Source organism: Drosophila kikkawai, chromosome 2R, assembly GCF_030179895.1.
Source record: "Drosophila kikkawai strain 14028-0561.14 chromosome 2R, DkikHiC1v2, whole genome shotgun sequence".
Lineage (NCBI taxonomy): Eukaryota > Metazoa > Arthropoda > Insecta > Diptera > Drosophilidae > Drosophila > Drosophila kikkawai.
Window position 1 is genome coordinate 4539556 of NC_091729.1, and position 15423 is coordinate 4554978.

The 15423-nt window shown below is 44.0% G+C and overlaps 2 protein-coding genes across 2 annotated transcripts in view; one reads left to right on the plus strand and one right to left on the minus strand.

The window, feature by feature from the left end:
• The window catches only part of Haspin (haspin), a 53056-nt gene that overhangs the window by 16458 nt on the left and 21175 nt on the right, over positions 1-15423 (plus strand). The window lies entirely within an intron of this gene.
• Positions 11637-14293, minus strand: LOC138927978 (uncharacterized). The gene is made up of 4 exons (XM_070283833.1): positions 14268-14293; positions 14128-14203; positions 12865-12993; positions 11637-11775 (listed from the first exon to the last, which is right to left on the minus strand). Exons 1-4 carry the CDS (start codon positions 14290-14292, stop codon positions 11637-11639), a joined length of 369 nt encoding a protein of 122 aa, XP_070139934.1. The 5' UTR covers position 14293.

The window sequence follows — 15423 nt, forward strand, 5'->3', positions numbered from 1 at the left end:
ATTTTTGGAACTGACCGCTGATGATTGCATGGATTTTATCGCCGCTTGACTGCCTCATGTGGACGGTTTATGCTCTGCGCAAGGTCTGCTGCTTTCCTGATGGCGAATACTTCCGCCTGGAATATACTGCAGTAGCTTGGTTGCTTATACGACAGCCTCATTTCAGGGTCTGAACAGTATATGCCCGCTCCAACTCCTCCTTCCATCTTGGAGCCGTCGGTGTATATATTGAAACATCGATTGTATCGAATAAACATCGATGTTTGTTCCAGCACTAATGTAGACCCAATGCATTAGAGCGGGTGAGAGGCCCCATGTCCTGCTGGCCTTTTTTACCCTCTCTACTACATTGGCCTTCCACGTCAGCTTGCTGTCAAGTACAATGCCGAGGTATTTGACTTGTGATTTCGGGGTCAGCCTGGTTTTTTTACTTTTCGGGGGGATCCTTTGCGGCACCTTGTATCTCTTGATGACGAGAATAAGGTCCGTCTTATCCGCATTGATATTGAGTCCTACCTTCTCCCCCCACTCACATATCTCCCTGAGCGTTGTTTCCATGATCGAGCTGAGGGTTGATGGACAGACTCCCGTAATAATTATGCGTATGTCATCCGCATAAGCTGTTATCTTTGGTGCTTTCCTCTCGAATCACTTGATTAGGTCGTCTACCACCAGATTCCATAGGAGGGGCGACAGAACCATACCTTGCGGCGTGCCTCTGTGCGCTCCTCTCATCATGGAAGCGGTGCCCCAATCTGATTGTACCCGCCGGCAACATAGAAGATATCTTATCCACAAGGGGATCCATTATAGCGACCGTGATAACATTGTTGAATGCCCCGGATATGCCCACGAACACTCCAAGTGCATATTCCTTATTGTTTAGGGCTCTCTCAATGGTGGCTACCAACGAATGTAGTACCGTCACCACTGATTTCCCCTTTGTGTAGGCATGCTGGTTGGTCGACAGTAGTCTCCCTACATCGTTCTTGATGTATAAGTGCAGCAGCTTTTCCACCGTTAGTATTCCGGGGGTTCCTGATTGTTTTGGGGAGTGTTCGAATGCGTATTGGAACCATATGTACTTATGATCTGAGAAGGATGGTCGCTCAAGGACTCTCCATTCTGATACCAAAGTACCTTGCCCCCTTACAGAAGTAAGGCCGCGCGCACACTGGCGGCGGAAAGCGGAGCTGACGGCTGACGGCTTATCAGCTCTTTGAAACAAACACACTACTTGTATGAGAGCGCGCACACTGAGAGCGGAGCTGAGCTTAGAAATTTGCACAAAATTATCAGCTCGCTTATCAGCTCCGCTCTCAGCTCCGCTTTCCGCCGCCAGTGTGCGGGCGGCCTAAGATCTAGCACGTTTGAGGAGGTGGGACCTACAAAGGCGTGTTCCTCCCCCACGTTTGCTATACTCAGTTTGGTTGAGAGTATAAAGTCTAAGAGGGACTCACCTCTGTCGCTTATGTCGGGGCTCAGTGGTGCGCGTTGGCGCCTGCACCCACGAGCAGTTGCTGGTCCTTCGGGTTGGGTTCTACCAAGCTCATAAGTTCTTCTGGTGGGGCCGTCCTGTCGTGTGCCATGTAGTAATGCCCATATGATACAGTAATGCAGTTTTCATTAATTAGCTACTTCATTAGAACCTTGAAAGAGTCAACTATATGTGTAATTTTGTGTAATTTTGCTTGAATTTTGCTTGGATTATTTTGGTAATACGACTACGGTCACACCGACCGTAAAAGGTAAACAAAAAAAACGGCCGCCTTTCGCGGCGTATTATTATGAATTTCTGAATTCCTCGTCGAAGTATTTGTTCAGTCGCTGCAATATATATATAATTCATAATCATAACAATACATAATATGTAATTCGTCAGTCGCAGCACTCTCATATGCTGCCAAAATAAAGTATCGATTACCAGGTCAAGCGCATATGTAGATTCTGCTGACGCGATGAAGTGGGATGGAGCAATAGCCTCATTCTGCATATACCATTACAACCTACATTATTCTTGCACATCAATATTTGTAACCAGAAGCATATTTGTTTCCGCATGCACTAGCAACCTACATTATTCTTTATTATTAATATTCGTAAATGCAAGCACTTTGTTAGCTATAAATATCGTTAAGTTTGAATCAATAAAGTCAGTAATCATCTGCAATTCAAAGAGATCTTTACTCCTCCAACTGCAGTCCACCTAGTTCAAGTGCTGGGTGCGACACAAACAAGGCAATTAGTTTATGTGCTATTTTGCCAGGCATCGAAGCCTACTCACACTAACAAACACTCATACAAACATTTGGTGACCCCGACAGTTCACGTCCTGCCGACAATTCACGTCCTGACGTCCTGCCGAAAATTCACGTCCTGACGACAATTCACGTCCTGACGACAATTCACATCTTAACAATCAAATCCTAAGGACAATTCAGGTCCTGACGATCAAGTCCTAAGGACAATTCAAGTCCCACGAGTCAAGTTCCCCAACTCTTGGAACAATCCTGGGCATCCTTTGAATCCTTCCACTAGAACTCAGAGTCTAGTGTGTTCTCCAAGTCAATTGAACAAGTGCTAATTTTTTAGACCACAAGCGGTTGCGAAAAGGAGCGTATCCAGCTTAAAAAGCGAATAAAACACTCCCAACGGGTCAAGAATATAGCACTTTTCAACATGACTAGCATGGAGGAGCGAGCAGCCACAGAGGCGTTAGACTTGCAGGAAGAGATCAGTCAAGAGATCTCAAAACTGATCCGCAATTTCAAGAAAGATTCTGCGGAGAGGAAACAAAACCCAACATACTTTCAATCTAAGTTGGCCGCAATCGATGAAGCGTGGAATCGATTTGCGGAAAATGACCGTAATGTTCTGGAGAAATATAGAACCTCGGAATATCTAAACTTTTACAAAGACTGTCGTGACTCATGCGACAAGTATCGAAGCGCCATAACTGACGCAATGGCTCAAACTACGAGCCATGCCCAAGGAAACGCAGACCCTGCAAGCATACAGCAGCCTGTGGGCAAACTCATGTCGGCATGTCGCCGACAAAGAGCCATATCAGACTCTATCCATCGGGCTCTGAAAGAATTTTCAGAGACTGGAAAAACCATTACAAGTGATTTGATAAAATCACTATGGTCACAAGTTCAGGAGATCCACTTCGCTGTTCATGAAGAACACGAAGACCCGGTCAGGGGAGGATACGACATGCAGTCATTTCTCCGACTGGAAAGGGATATCCAAAAGGTGTTAGGGGCAAAAACTAATGCATCGAGCAATGAAGATGTACACTTGCCCAGAGTTAGCATCCCCAAATTCGATGGGGATCTACTCAAATGGACGCAGTTTTTTGATTTATTCAAATGCATGGTCCATGACACCAACATGCCGACAGTACGGAAAATGTGGTATCTAAAAACCACCGTAACTGGAGAGGCAGAGAGATTGATAAGACACATCGATCTAAAAGAAGAAAATTACGCAAGCGCATGGGGCATATTGGTTGATGAATACAACAATCCCCGACACGTAGACGACACGATTCTTAATCGGCTCTTGCAACACCACACAAATAGTGACGATCCGAAATCACTGAAAGAGTTGTATATAACAACTATCGAGTCCCTGGCATCATTAAGGGGACTAGGAATCGATGTATCCAGCTGGGATACAATATTGATTGCTATCATCAAGCAAAAATTGGATTTTACTAATAGAGCCTTGTACGAACAGTCGTTGGATGGTTCTCGACAACTGCAAGGTCTCGACACAATACTTAACATCCTCGACCAGAGAATTCGCGTACTGGGAACAGGAAAAAGAAGTCAACAAGCAAAAAGGGATCAGAAGGGGCCAACATGCACTTCTGCCAGCGCTGGAAAATTACCAAGCTGCCCATTTTGCAAACGGAATCATTGGCTATACAAATGTGATGACTTCCGCAATAAACCAATACCCGAACGACTCAATTGGGTACAAAAACAACGAATGTGTGTCAACTGCTTCAGCAGCGACCACAAGGCAAAGGAATGCCGAGGCCGTTTGTGTTTTAAATGCGATAAAAAACACCATACACTGCTGCATCTTGAAACGTCATCAGGTGCAGCAACTGAACCACAATCACCTTCTGTAGGGGCAGCAAGTAACAAGAGTTACAATCTGCTGGCCACAGTCAAGGTATCAGTAAAAGCAAGCAATGGTCAGGTGGCCACTTTCAGAGCTCTGCTTGATTCAGGATCACAAATAAACTTGATCTCTGAACGAATGGCTTCAAAGCTATCATTAAGGCTCCACGGTAGTTCATTACGTATCGAAGGTATTGGAGGCAATCCTAAGACTAGTCGAGCTAGAGTAAATGTGCAAATGAAATCAATGCATAACGACTTTACTCAGCAAGTCGAGGCTTTCGTGTTACCACACATTATAGCCGATCAACCGGCTCATCAGCTAGATCCAACAAATCTACGACTCCCTCAAAACATCGCTTTGGCAGATGCAAACTTTGATAAGCCAGGAAAAATTGACATGCTTATCGGAGCTGAGCACTACTATTCGTTACTACTGCCAAACCAGATGATGTTAAAACCAGGCGGCCCGGTCCTACAGAATACTAAACTTGGTTGGATTGTCGCCGGGAAAGTATCTGCAGAAAACAACCAAGCAGCAATTTGCGCGCCTGTAACCACAGAGGACCAAATCGACACGCTTTTGGAACGTTTCTGGACTTTGGAAAACCTAGAAACGGAAGAGAAACCAAAATCACCGATAGAGGCTCATTGCGAAAGACACTTCCTAGGAAATCTCCAATTCGCAGCAGATGGAAGGTTCATAGTAAAGCTGCCCTTTTCGGAGCAATCATCAACCCTGGGGGCATCGCAGAAAACTGCAACTAACAGGTTTCTGGCACTAGAGCGCAGAACAACACCTGAAGTCTGGAAGGGTTACGTAGAGTTTATGGACGAGTATGAAAGCCTTGGACACATGAAAGAAGTGCCTCCCACAAGAATACCTACGGATCACTACTTTATTCCGCACCACTGTGTGCTAAAACCCGAAAGCAGCACTACAAAACTACGGGTAGTGTTCGACGCTTCCTGCAAGACCACCAGCAACAAGTCGTTAAATGATATTTTGTATGCTGGACCCACCGTACAGAGCGAACTGTTTGCAATTTTACTGCGGTTCCGCACTCACAAGTACGTGTTCACAGCCGATATAGAGAAAATGTATCGCCAGGTATGGATACATCCTGATAATCAATTTTATCAATTAATCGTCTGGCGAAAGAATCCATCAGACGAACTCAAGTATTATCGACTTAAAACCGTAACATACGGTACAACATCAGCTCCATTCCTAGCTACAAAATGCTTGGATTACTTGGCTGAGAAAACCAAAAGGAATTTACCGCTTGGAGCAGCCGTGCTCAAGCATGATTTTTATGTAGACGACTGTCTAACAGGAGCAAATAGCATCCCAGAAGCAGTTCAGATTCAACAAGAGCTAAACAAAATACTGCTACCAGCCGGATTCAAGCTCCGAAAGTGGTGCTCCAACAATGACGAAGTTCTTGCACAAATTCCAAAGGAAGACATAGTCAACCACGTCAAATTAGACGAAACCCTTCAACACTACAGTGTGAAAACATTGGGTTTGATCTGGGTACCAAATAAGGATCAGCTATGTGGGCGATCCCAAAAAAGTGAAGCGTCAACCATCACCAAACGAGTGGTGAGCTCGGAGGCATCACAAATTTTCGATCCACTAGGACTATTCGCTCCTGTTGTGGTAAAGGCTAAGATATTCATGCAAGGCCTGTGGGAGCTGAAGATGGGCTGGGACGACGAGCTTCCTCAACTGCTGCAAACTGAGTGGAAAAATTATCGTGCTGATCTACAAGCATTGAACAATTTGCAAATTCCACGGCACATCTTTGACGGAAAGGTGCCCATTAATCAGGAAATTCACACGTTTGTCGATGCGTCAGAGCGGGCATACGGAGCAGCAATCTATGTCCGAGCCACATATAAGAACAATCAAGTGTCTGTTCGGCTACTGTGCTCAAAGTCAAGAGTAGCGCCGACAGCAAAAGAGACGCTGCCTCGCCTGGAACTATGCGCCGCAGTATTGGGAGCAGAGCTAACCCACAGGGTGAGGAAGGATTTACGCATACCAAACGATAAGGTACCTGGATACTTATGGTCAGATTCGACTGTGGTGCTGTCCTGGATAAACGCATCAGCATCATCATATCACACGTTTGTGGCAAATCGAATCGCAAAAATCCAAGCTGTTTCAGACCAATCTCAGTGGCGTCACGTGTCATCAGCTAACAACCCAGCAGATGTACTATCAAGAGGAATTGCCGCCAGCAAGTTAGCAGAACACAATCTATGGCTATATGGACCTCTATTTCTACATGGCTCTCGCGACAAGTGGGCTCAGGTACCAACTACCACCCCCAGCGATCTAGAACGCAGGCTCAATCACATAAGCGTGCCCACATGTCAAAATGAAATTGGCAGTGTACTCTACAAGTGCAACCACAGCAACTCCTTCAATAAGCTACAACGTATTGTAGCATATATGATGCGGTTCTGTAACAAAAAAAACAGATCACCCACAACTACATTGTGTGTCGGTGAGTTAACCAATGCAAGGACCATCATCCTGCGAACTATCCAGCAAATTGATTTTAGTGCTGAATACAAACAACTCCGAATCCACAAAACATTGGACAAAAAGAGCTCGATTGTCTCCCTATGTCCTATAATCGGAAACGACGGACTGATCAGAGTCGGAGGTAGATTAGAAGAATCTAGCCTTCCATATAGCGCGAAGCATCAAATTTTGCTTCCATACAACGATCCACTGGTGAAAATGCTACTGCGAGAGATGCATGAAGAGAACATGCATTGCGGGGCTCAAGCTCTAAGAGCCATTGCCAGACAACAATATTGGATTCTCAATGATAAAACAATGGCAAGAAGCATAATTCACAGCTGTGTCAGATGTACAAAGGCACGGCCCAAGTTGATGCAACAAATCATGGGCAACCTACCAGCTGACCGAGTAACACAAGCTCGGCCATTCTTTAACTCTGGTGTTGACTACTGTGGACCGATTTGGATTCATCACAAACTACGTGGAAAAAGACCTGATAAGGCATACATTGCAGTCTTCTGCTGTTTTGCAACAAAGGCAGTTCATCTGGAGTTAGTAAGTGACTTGACAACAGATGCATTTTTAGCTGCTCTTCGACGATTTTTGGGTCGACGCGGAAAATGTCAGACTATTCACTGTGACAACGCAACAAACTTTGTCGGTGCCAATAATCAATTGAAGGCCCTAGAGGGAGCTATATTCACCGACAAGGCTCAAGAACAGATTATAAACCATTGCAATAAAAAGCAAGTGGAGTTTAAGTTCATACCGCCCCGAGCACCATCATTTGGCGGGCTTTGGGAAGCTGCGGTGAAATCTGCGAAGCGGCTTCTAGTATCAGTCACAGCCACAGCGTCATTAACATTTGAGGAGCTTAACACCGTAATCGTGGAAGTCGAAGCAATCCTCAATTCCCGACCGCTGACACCAATGTCATCTGATCCAACAGATACATCAGCTCTGACTCCTGGCCATTTTTTGATTGGTGAACCGTTGACCGCCGCTCCCGATGCAAATCTAGCCTCACCAGGGAAAACGTTGGTGAAAAGATGGGAATTAGTGTCCAGATTAAAACAAATGTTCTGGGACCAATGGTCTATGGAGTATCTACAAGAGCTTCAAATGCGCAACAAGTGGAAAACCGCATCACAAAACGTGAAAGAGGGACTACTTGTGCTAGTCAAGGAAGACAACGTGCCTGTGATGAGTTGGCCAATGGGACGAATAGTGAAGACATATCCCGGTAAGGACGACCATGTCCGAGTAGTAGATGTAAAGACTGCATCTGGGATCTTCAAACGGTCAGTAACTCGTCTCGCGCCACTGTTAAAAGAAGAAACAGCCGTTAAACGTCCGCGCAGTTCCATCGAAGATACAACGGCAAAGGATGAAATGCCTACACAGAGGAGGAAGATATCACCTTCGATCCTTCCAACCCTGCTGGCAATGTTACTCGTTCTGCCACTAGCGTTGGGACAACAAACAAAGGTCACGCATTTCACAAATCAGCCAGGACTGTTCTATGAAAGAATCGGGACCTCTAGAATGGCTATTTCAGACTGGACCATCATTGTATATTACGACTTGCAACCATATTGGAGTGACATGAGAGTATTGGCTGCCGGGATAACTGAACTCAAGCACAAGTGTTCAGAATTACAGAATGTCAATGCATGTAACTCTATATACGCGCACTTTCAACACGTACATGCCGAATTACAAGCCGGAAATGAGCTTATTAATCACTCACGGCAGCGAAGATCACCGCTAGATATAGTCGGAAATGTGGCGAACTCATTATTTGGCGTGCTGGATTCCAAATATGCTGAAGATATGTCCAAGGTCATAAACGATGTCAAATCAAACGAGGACGTCTTAATGATGCTACTGAAGAACCAAACATCAATCTTGGATTCCACTATAAATGTGGTAAGGAAAGGCAATTCAGCTATCAACGACCGCATACGAAACATAGAACGACAAATAGATGCTCTCACCAGAGAACGAGGAAAATATCAAGGCAACTATCTGCAACAAGCATACATGATCCTGACAGCCCAGCTCACTCTACTGGCAAATGGAATGCAGCGAATGCAAAATGAGATAACCAACGTTCTTACCGACATTCGCCACCGAACAATTAGCCCCATGCTAGTTTCTCCCCAACAATTAAGGGATCAACTTGATCAGATTAGGGAGCACATCCCACCGGATCAACAGCTGCCAGTCTCTTCAAATGACGTAATACAACTCTATCGAATCATGCATGCCGAGGGAACAACAACCACTGACCATGTCATCTTCAAAATAACGCTGCCATTAGTATCCACAGCGCAGCAAGAAGTTTTCAGCGTCATCCCCATCCCTGCATGGAAGGCAGGAAGCTGGCATGAATTCAAGCTCAAAACAAGGATCATAACTGTCAATGCCCATAGAGATCAATTCATGGGACTAACTACTGACGAGTTTGATCAATGTCTACAATTGCCAAAGGATGAACACATATGCGTCAATCATCAAGCTACGTTTAGCGTAGATAATCGATGTGAATTTCAGTTGTTCAATAACAAGACTGAAACGGAATGTGAGACTGCTAACTCGAAGTCCGATTTAATATGGTCAGCAACACATCAACGAAACAGATGGATGTTTGCAACCCACAGTCCGATCGAACTGCAGGCGGTGTGCACGGGAGTTCCCTCCACAGTACAAATGGAAGGAACAGGCTTACTATCACTCGCCGCAGGTTGTACGGCACGCAACTCAAAAATCAGCGTTAGTACATTTAGCACAAGCCGCAGCGAGACAAAAGCAGCATATGTTCGTTTTGGCAACATCACCAAGATAAACATAGAAGAGACACCGAAACCAGGCGTAGAATCGACGACCAAGACAGCCGACGCCGAATTACGCGAACTAGATGCCCTACAACAACAACTGGCCAAACTAAAAGATGCGAAGTACGAAAATCAAGTCAGCGTTGTACACCATCATCAAGTAGCCGCCTATGTGGCACTATCAATATCAATACTACTGATCGTGACCCTGAGTCTACGATATCGACGAGGCAATTGGAGAACACCACAATGCGGCCCCAATCCCCGGACAACAAGTGACCAGCCAGCACCCGAACCTACCCCACGGAGCTTTTCGTTCGACATTACTGAAGGTTGAACACCCGTTCAACGGCCGGGAGAATGTTCAGTCGCTGCAATATATATATAATTCATAATCATAACAATACATAATATGTAATTCGTCAGTCGCAGCACTCTCATATGCTGCCAAAATAAAGTATCGATTACCAGGTCAAGCGCATATGTAGATTCTGCTGACGCGATGAAGTGGGATGGAGCAATAGCCTCATTCTGCATATACCATTACAACCTACATTATTCTTGCACATCAATATTTGTAACCAGAAGCATATTTGTTTCCGCATGCACTAGCAACCTACATTATTCTTTATTATTAATATTCGTAAATGCAAGCACTTTGTTAGCTATAAATATCGTTAAGTTTGAATCAATAAAGTCAGTAATCATCTGCAATTCAAAGAGATCTTTACTCCTCCAACTGCAGTCCACCTAGTTCAAGTGCTGGGTGCGACACAAACAAGGCAATTAGTTTATGTGCTATTTTGCCAGGCATCGAAGCCTACTCACACTAACAAACACTCATACAAACAGTATTATTGCATAAATAAATGCAGAATCCTTTAAATTTATGTTTTTAACCTACAATGCTTAAAATTTTTTTAATTATTACAAAAAAAATCATTTTAATTAATTTTACAGCGCAAGAACCTTGCTACCGCAAAACATATTATTTTTGCTAATTTTCTAATATATTTTCAGTTCAAAAAACAAGCGAAATGATATAAAAATAAAATTCTCATTGTGAGACCATACTGTCAATGAGCTGGCTAATACATTTTTCAATTACAATTTTCTTCATTAAACCCGTATTTTGTTATCGAGTATCTAGTATATTATATGTAGATCTATCGATTATCGCGGCAATGAAGTAGCTAATGCATTATTCTAATGCATTAGAGCGCCATATAGTCGTCTTGCTCGCACTTGTGTAAAACGCTATAGCGCTGTCAAATCTTTAATGAAGTCTCTAATTAATGCGGCAGTGTCATGCCAGTATAAGCGCCAAAAGGCGCTTTATCCGCTCTCTGGCATCACCACAGTCACCACATCAAAACTATAATGAAACATTAGGTTAGCGTGTAGACCCGCATACAAGTACGGCTGTTCTGTTTTTGCTTACTGTTGGTGGATGGAGCAAATCGTTAGTAGGTCGAAGGCATTGCCTGAGGCGATCCACGGCTCCTGAACCAAATCTTTGTCGGTGGATCCGTGCTCCATGGCTATGAGGAGTCTCTCCGACGCAACCTTACTTTTATGAAAGTTGAGCTGCAGCACGCTGATCGCATGGGTACTAAACTCACCTCCATACGACGGGTTGACTACTACAGTCAGGTCACCGTCTTCTTCCTCATCGGGCACTTTGCCCCATCCTTGGGTAATGGGGTCGAAACGTGCAGAACCTTCCAGTCCGCGGTTGGGATGTCCGGATTCTGACACTCCATCAGCTTCAGCCCCAGGTCCCTTTGGATTGCGATGGGAAAGAGTACCTTCCCTTAAGAATTAATGGGATTAGCTCCCGGTCCACAACCTCCTGCTTGGCTCCCTCCCACAGCGCCTCCAACTGGCAGACCGCTTGCGCCAGACACTTTTTTAGCATCATCAAAGGTGGGCTTGGGAGCTTCGTGGTTTTCCTCCATCCGTGAAAACAATGACGGAACAAGCCGCGCATGCACAGTCTTACAACGCGCCTCGATAATCTTGCCGGTCTCGTTGCTTCTGTCAATGAGTGCCACGGTCAAATGTCGTTTGTCACTGACTTTTGCGGCTTTATTGGTCTTTTTCGCTTTTAAGGGAGGGCCTGCCTCCTTAGGCCTGCATTGCCGCCTGCTCCTTCGGCTTTTTGGGCAGGATGTATTTGACCGTAGCCTTTGCTGGACACTGTATTTTTGCGGACGGAGCAATCAGCGATGCATTGCGCGTAACCGGGTTAATGCAGCCCAGCCGGCTGTGCGGCCGAAATAAATCACTGGCACACAGCTTAATTATTCTTGTCCAACGGGGTGATTAAAACCGGCATCCAGTCAGCAGCCGCACTCCGTTTCCAACCACTCAGCGCCTTTCTCGCATTGGATGACAAACCCGGTGAGTCTCTTCCTGGAGGGCGGTAGTGGATTTCGGTGGGCGATTGTTGGCTCTGATCCCGGTCCGCCTAAAGTGGTGGGCTTCTACCAAGTGTTAGCACTTTCCCATGTGACTGCGGGTTTTCCTAATGGAGGGATCCCCTTCCGGTGCCATGTTGCAAGCATAATTTGTGGCTTTTTTCTCAATTAAATTCAAGTACGTGTGTCCTTGGTGTCTTGTCCTCCTTGTCTCAGAAAAACAGGGTTCGGGATTTGTGCAAAACAGGTGCTGTACATTTTTTCAAGAAAAATGAAATGGAACTTAAAATTATCGAATAGACCCACATTTGTAGTTTCTTTTGGATTTCCAGTAGGGGCCCTATGTAGGAAATGCATCGGGTAGAATCCGCCCTGGGCATCCTGAGCTAGCCCAGCCTTATCCGTAAAAAAAAAGGCAATTCCGTTGCAATATGGCGCCCTATCAAAATAAGCTTGCGAGGCCTATTTTACGGTCTGCAACTTCACCGAGGACTTGGGGACTGTTGTTAAATAATTTTTTTTTCTGTCAGGACGGAAGGCTTGCTCCGCAGTAGGACGGACAATCGCTCCCAGGCACAGTTCGCAAGGGTTCTGCTGTGGCAAGGTGTTGACATCGGGGCGTGAGAACGACTGATTTGCACCCCTCTGGCCACAGAGCCGTGCAAGAGCATGCGAGAAACTTGTCATTAAAAAACTGTGATATATCAGATAGAGATACTTTGTTTTTATTTATATAAACCATAAGTCTTTTGTTTCCATATTATTTATGTGATTTGTGCAGATCCTTGGTGGATGGGGCTTTTGGATTTATCTTGGAGGTGGGATCGTGACCGACAGGATTCAGTGTACGCTGCACGACCACCACAAGTTAAACCTCAAGTCACATTCGTGAAGGAAAATCCTACGGGATACTTCAGAAGGCCGATGTCTTTTACTGCCGACATTCAGCATAGCTTAAAGTTGTCCAGTTGACGAACGGCTGGAGTAGGGACGACTCAGGTAGAATTGAAGACGCAGGAAATCTGGCCCGGAGTCCACCGGTGGTTGATCGGCTCCAACTTCCCCTGGAAAATGTAGAAATAAAGGTAAGATTAGTCGGAAGGATGGGCAGAGATGTCTTAGTATTTAGAAAAGTATTTATTTATGTATAGGGATTTATTTACCCAGCAGACAAAGAGCGGTCTCAGTGCGGATGGATCCGAGAAATGTTCGCTAAAAATATTAAATACGGACAAATAATCGGAGTTTCCGCATTAGGTTCGGGGAAAGCTCAAAAACGGACGTGCAAACAGACGAAAAGCAAAACTGTGGCGTTCCTCGTGAATATGCCGAAAACGTTTTCTTAACGGACACTGAAACGTATAGTGGGCGGCCGGTTCTTTTCCTTCTTTTGTCGCTTGCCTGTTTTTTTGTTATCTCGCTGCCAATGAGCGAGAGGCAAATACTAAATGTAGGGAGAGAAGATATTATTGCATCATCTTTTAACTCTTTTGGTTTGAGGAATTTAAACCGTCGCAACTCTTTTCCTTTTCACCGGAAAGTTGTGCGGACGTGAGTTAACAATTTTTTACAAGACGCACGTGTTTTCAACGGTAGGTGTTAAATTTAAATTGATTAATATGTGCAATATTTTTTTCGAAGTTTTTGTCTGCTGGGTATGCGAAATTATTTACTTACCAAGCAGACAAAAACTTCGTAAAAAATTTTTAAAACGGTTTTGCGGATCTCAAACGGACAAAACGTCAAATTTTAGGCTCAAGATCGATAAGAAAGTAAATTATCTGTCCTGGGGTTTTGTGGCAGCAAACCTCTCATTTTCGGAACCCGAAAAATTACAGCTTGCGGACCTGTGGCGATACCGGAAAAAGTACTGTTTGCAGATTTTTGACGATACCCGAAAAAGTACCGTTTGCGGAAATGTGGTGATACCGGAAAATTTACCGCTTACAGTCCTTCACCGATACCCGAAAAAGTACCGTTTGCGGTCGTTTGACGATACGTTTGATATACATTTTTAATATCTCTTTCCAATTCAATTTTTTTTTAGAATTTCTTTTTTTTTTAAATGTAAATGAAACATACATTTATTTATGTTTATCATTATTTATTATTTATCATTATTTAACTTAAAAAATAAACATTTTACTTAAGGTTTGCTTATTTTCTTAAGACTAATAAAACTTAATACTAATACAAACCGTTCTGTGCATGCTGATTTTTGTGTCACTCTATCGAAATCTGTGTCCTCCAACACAAATTTGTTCATAAAAGCGGCTGTAAAAAATATAAATTATTATAAGTATATAAGTATTAAAAAATATACGAAAAATATACATACCTTTGACGGATGACGTTATAAGCATCTCTTGAATGCACAATTTGGACTTTGTCTCACACCAGTAGGATTGGCGCGCCACTTCGTTGGAAATTAAGTATCGCCAGCATTGCCGAAAAAATATAAATAAATAAATATAAATCTAGTCAATATTAGTTGATTAGTAAGAGATTGTACATATTAATCAATATAAATTTAACATTTACCGTTGAAAACACGTGCGTCTTGTCGTCGGTCAAAAGGAAAAGAGTCGCGACGGTATAAATTCCTCAAACCAAAAGTGTTGAAAGATGATGCAATAATAACTCCTCTCCCTCCATTTAGTGTTTGCCTCTTGCTAATTTGCAGCAAAATAACAAAAAACAGGCAAGCGACAAAAGAAGGAAGGAGAAGAACCGTTCACCGAGTTCTAGAAATTTCGTTGATGACAAGATTCCCAGTGTTCGCCCGATTCAGTATACGTTGTCGGCAAACCTATTGCGGTAAGTCCGCTATTTGGCCGCACACTGTACGTGTGCACAGTGTCCGTTAACAATACGCTTTTGGTACATTCACGAGGAACGAAACAGTTTTGCTTTTCGTCCGTTTGCGCGTCCGTTTTTGAGCAATCCCCGAACCTAATGCGGAAACTCCGATTCTTTGTCCGTATTTAATATTTTTAGCGGACATTTCTCGGATCCCTCCGCACTGAGGCCGCTCTTTGTCTGATGGGTAGTTATTTACCATCTATATACACATATGGACAAAATAATAGGTGTGAGTTTTTATACCCTTGCAGGGTATTATAATTTCAGTCAGAAGTTTGCAACGCAGTGAAGGAGACGTTTCTGACCCTATAAAGTATATATATTCTTGATCAGCATCAACAGCCGAGTCGATCTAGCCATGTCCGTCTGTCCATCCGTCTGTCCGTCCGTCTGTCCGTCCGTCTGTCCGTCCGTCTGTCCGTCTGTCCGTTTCTACGCAAACTAGTCCCTCAGTTTTAAAGCTATCTGAATGAAACTTTGCATATAGTCTTCTACATACTCTCACTGCTATATATGTCGGAACGGGCCGGATCGGACGACTATATCATATAGCTGCCATACAAATGTTCGATAAATTTTTAGAAAAAAATTATAACTTGGCTGTTTTTCAATATTATTGCATCATTTTTGAG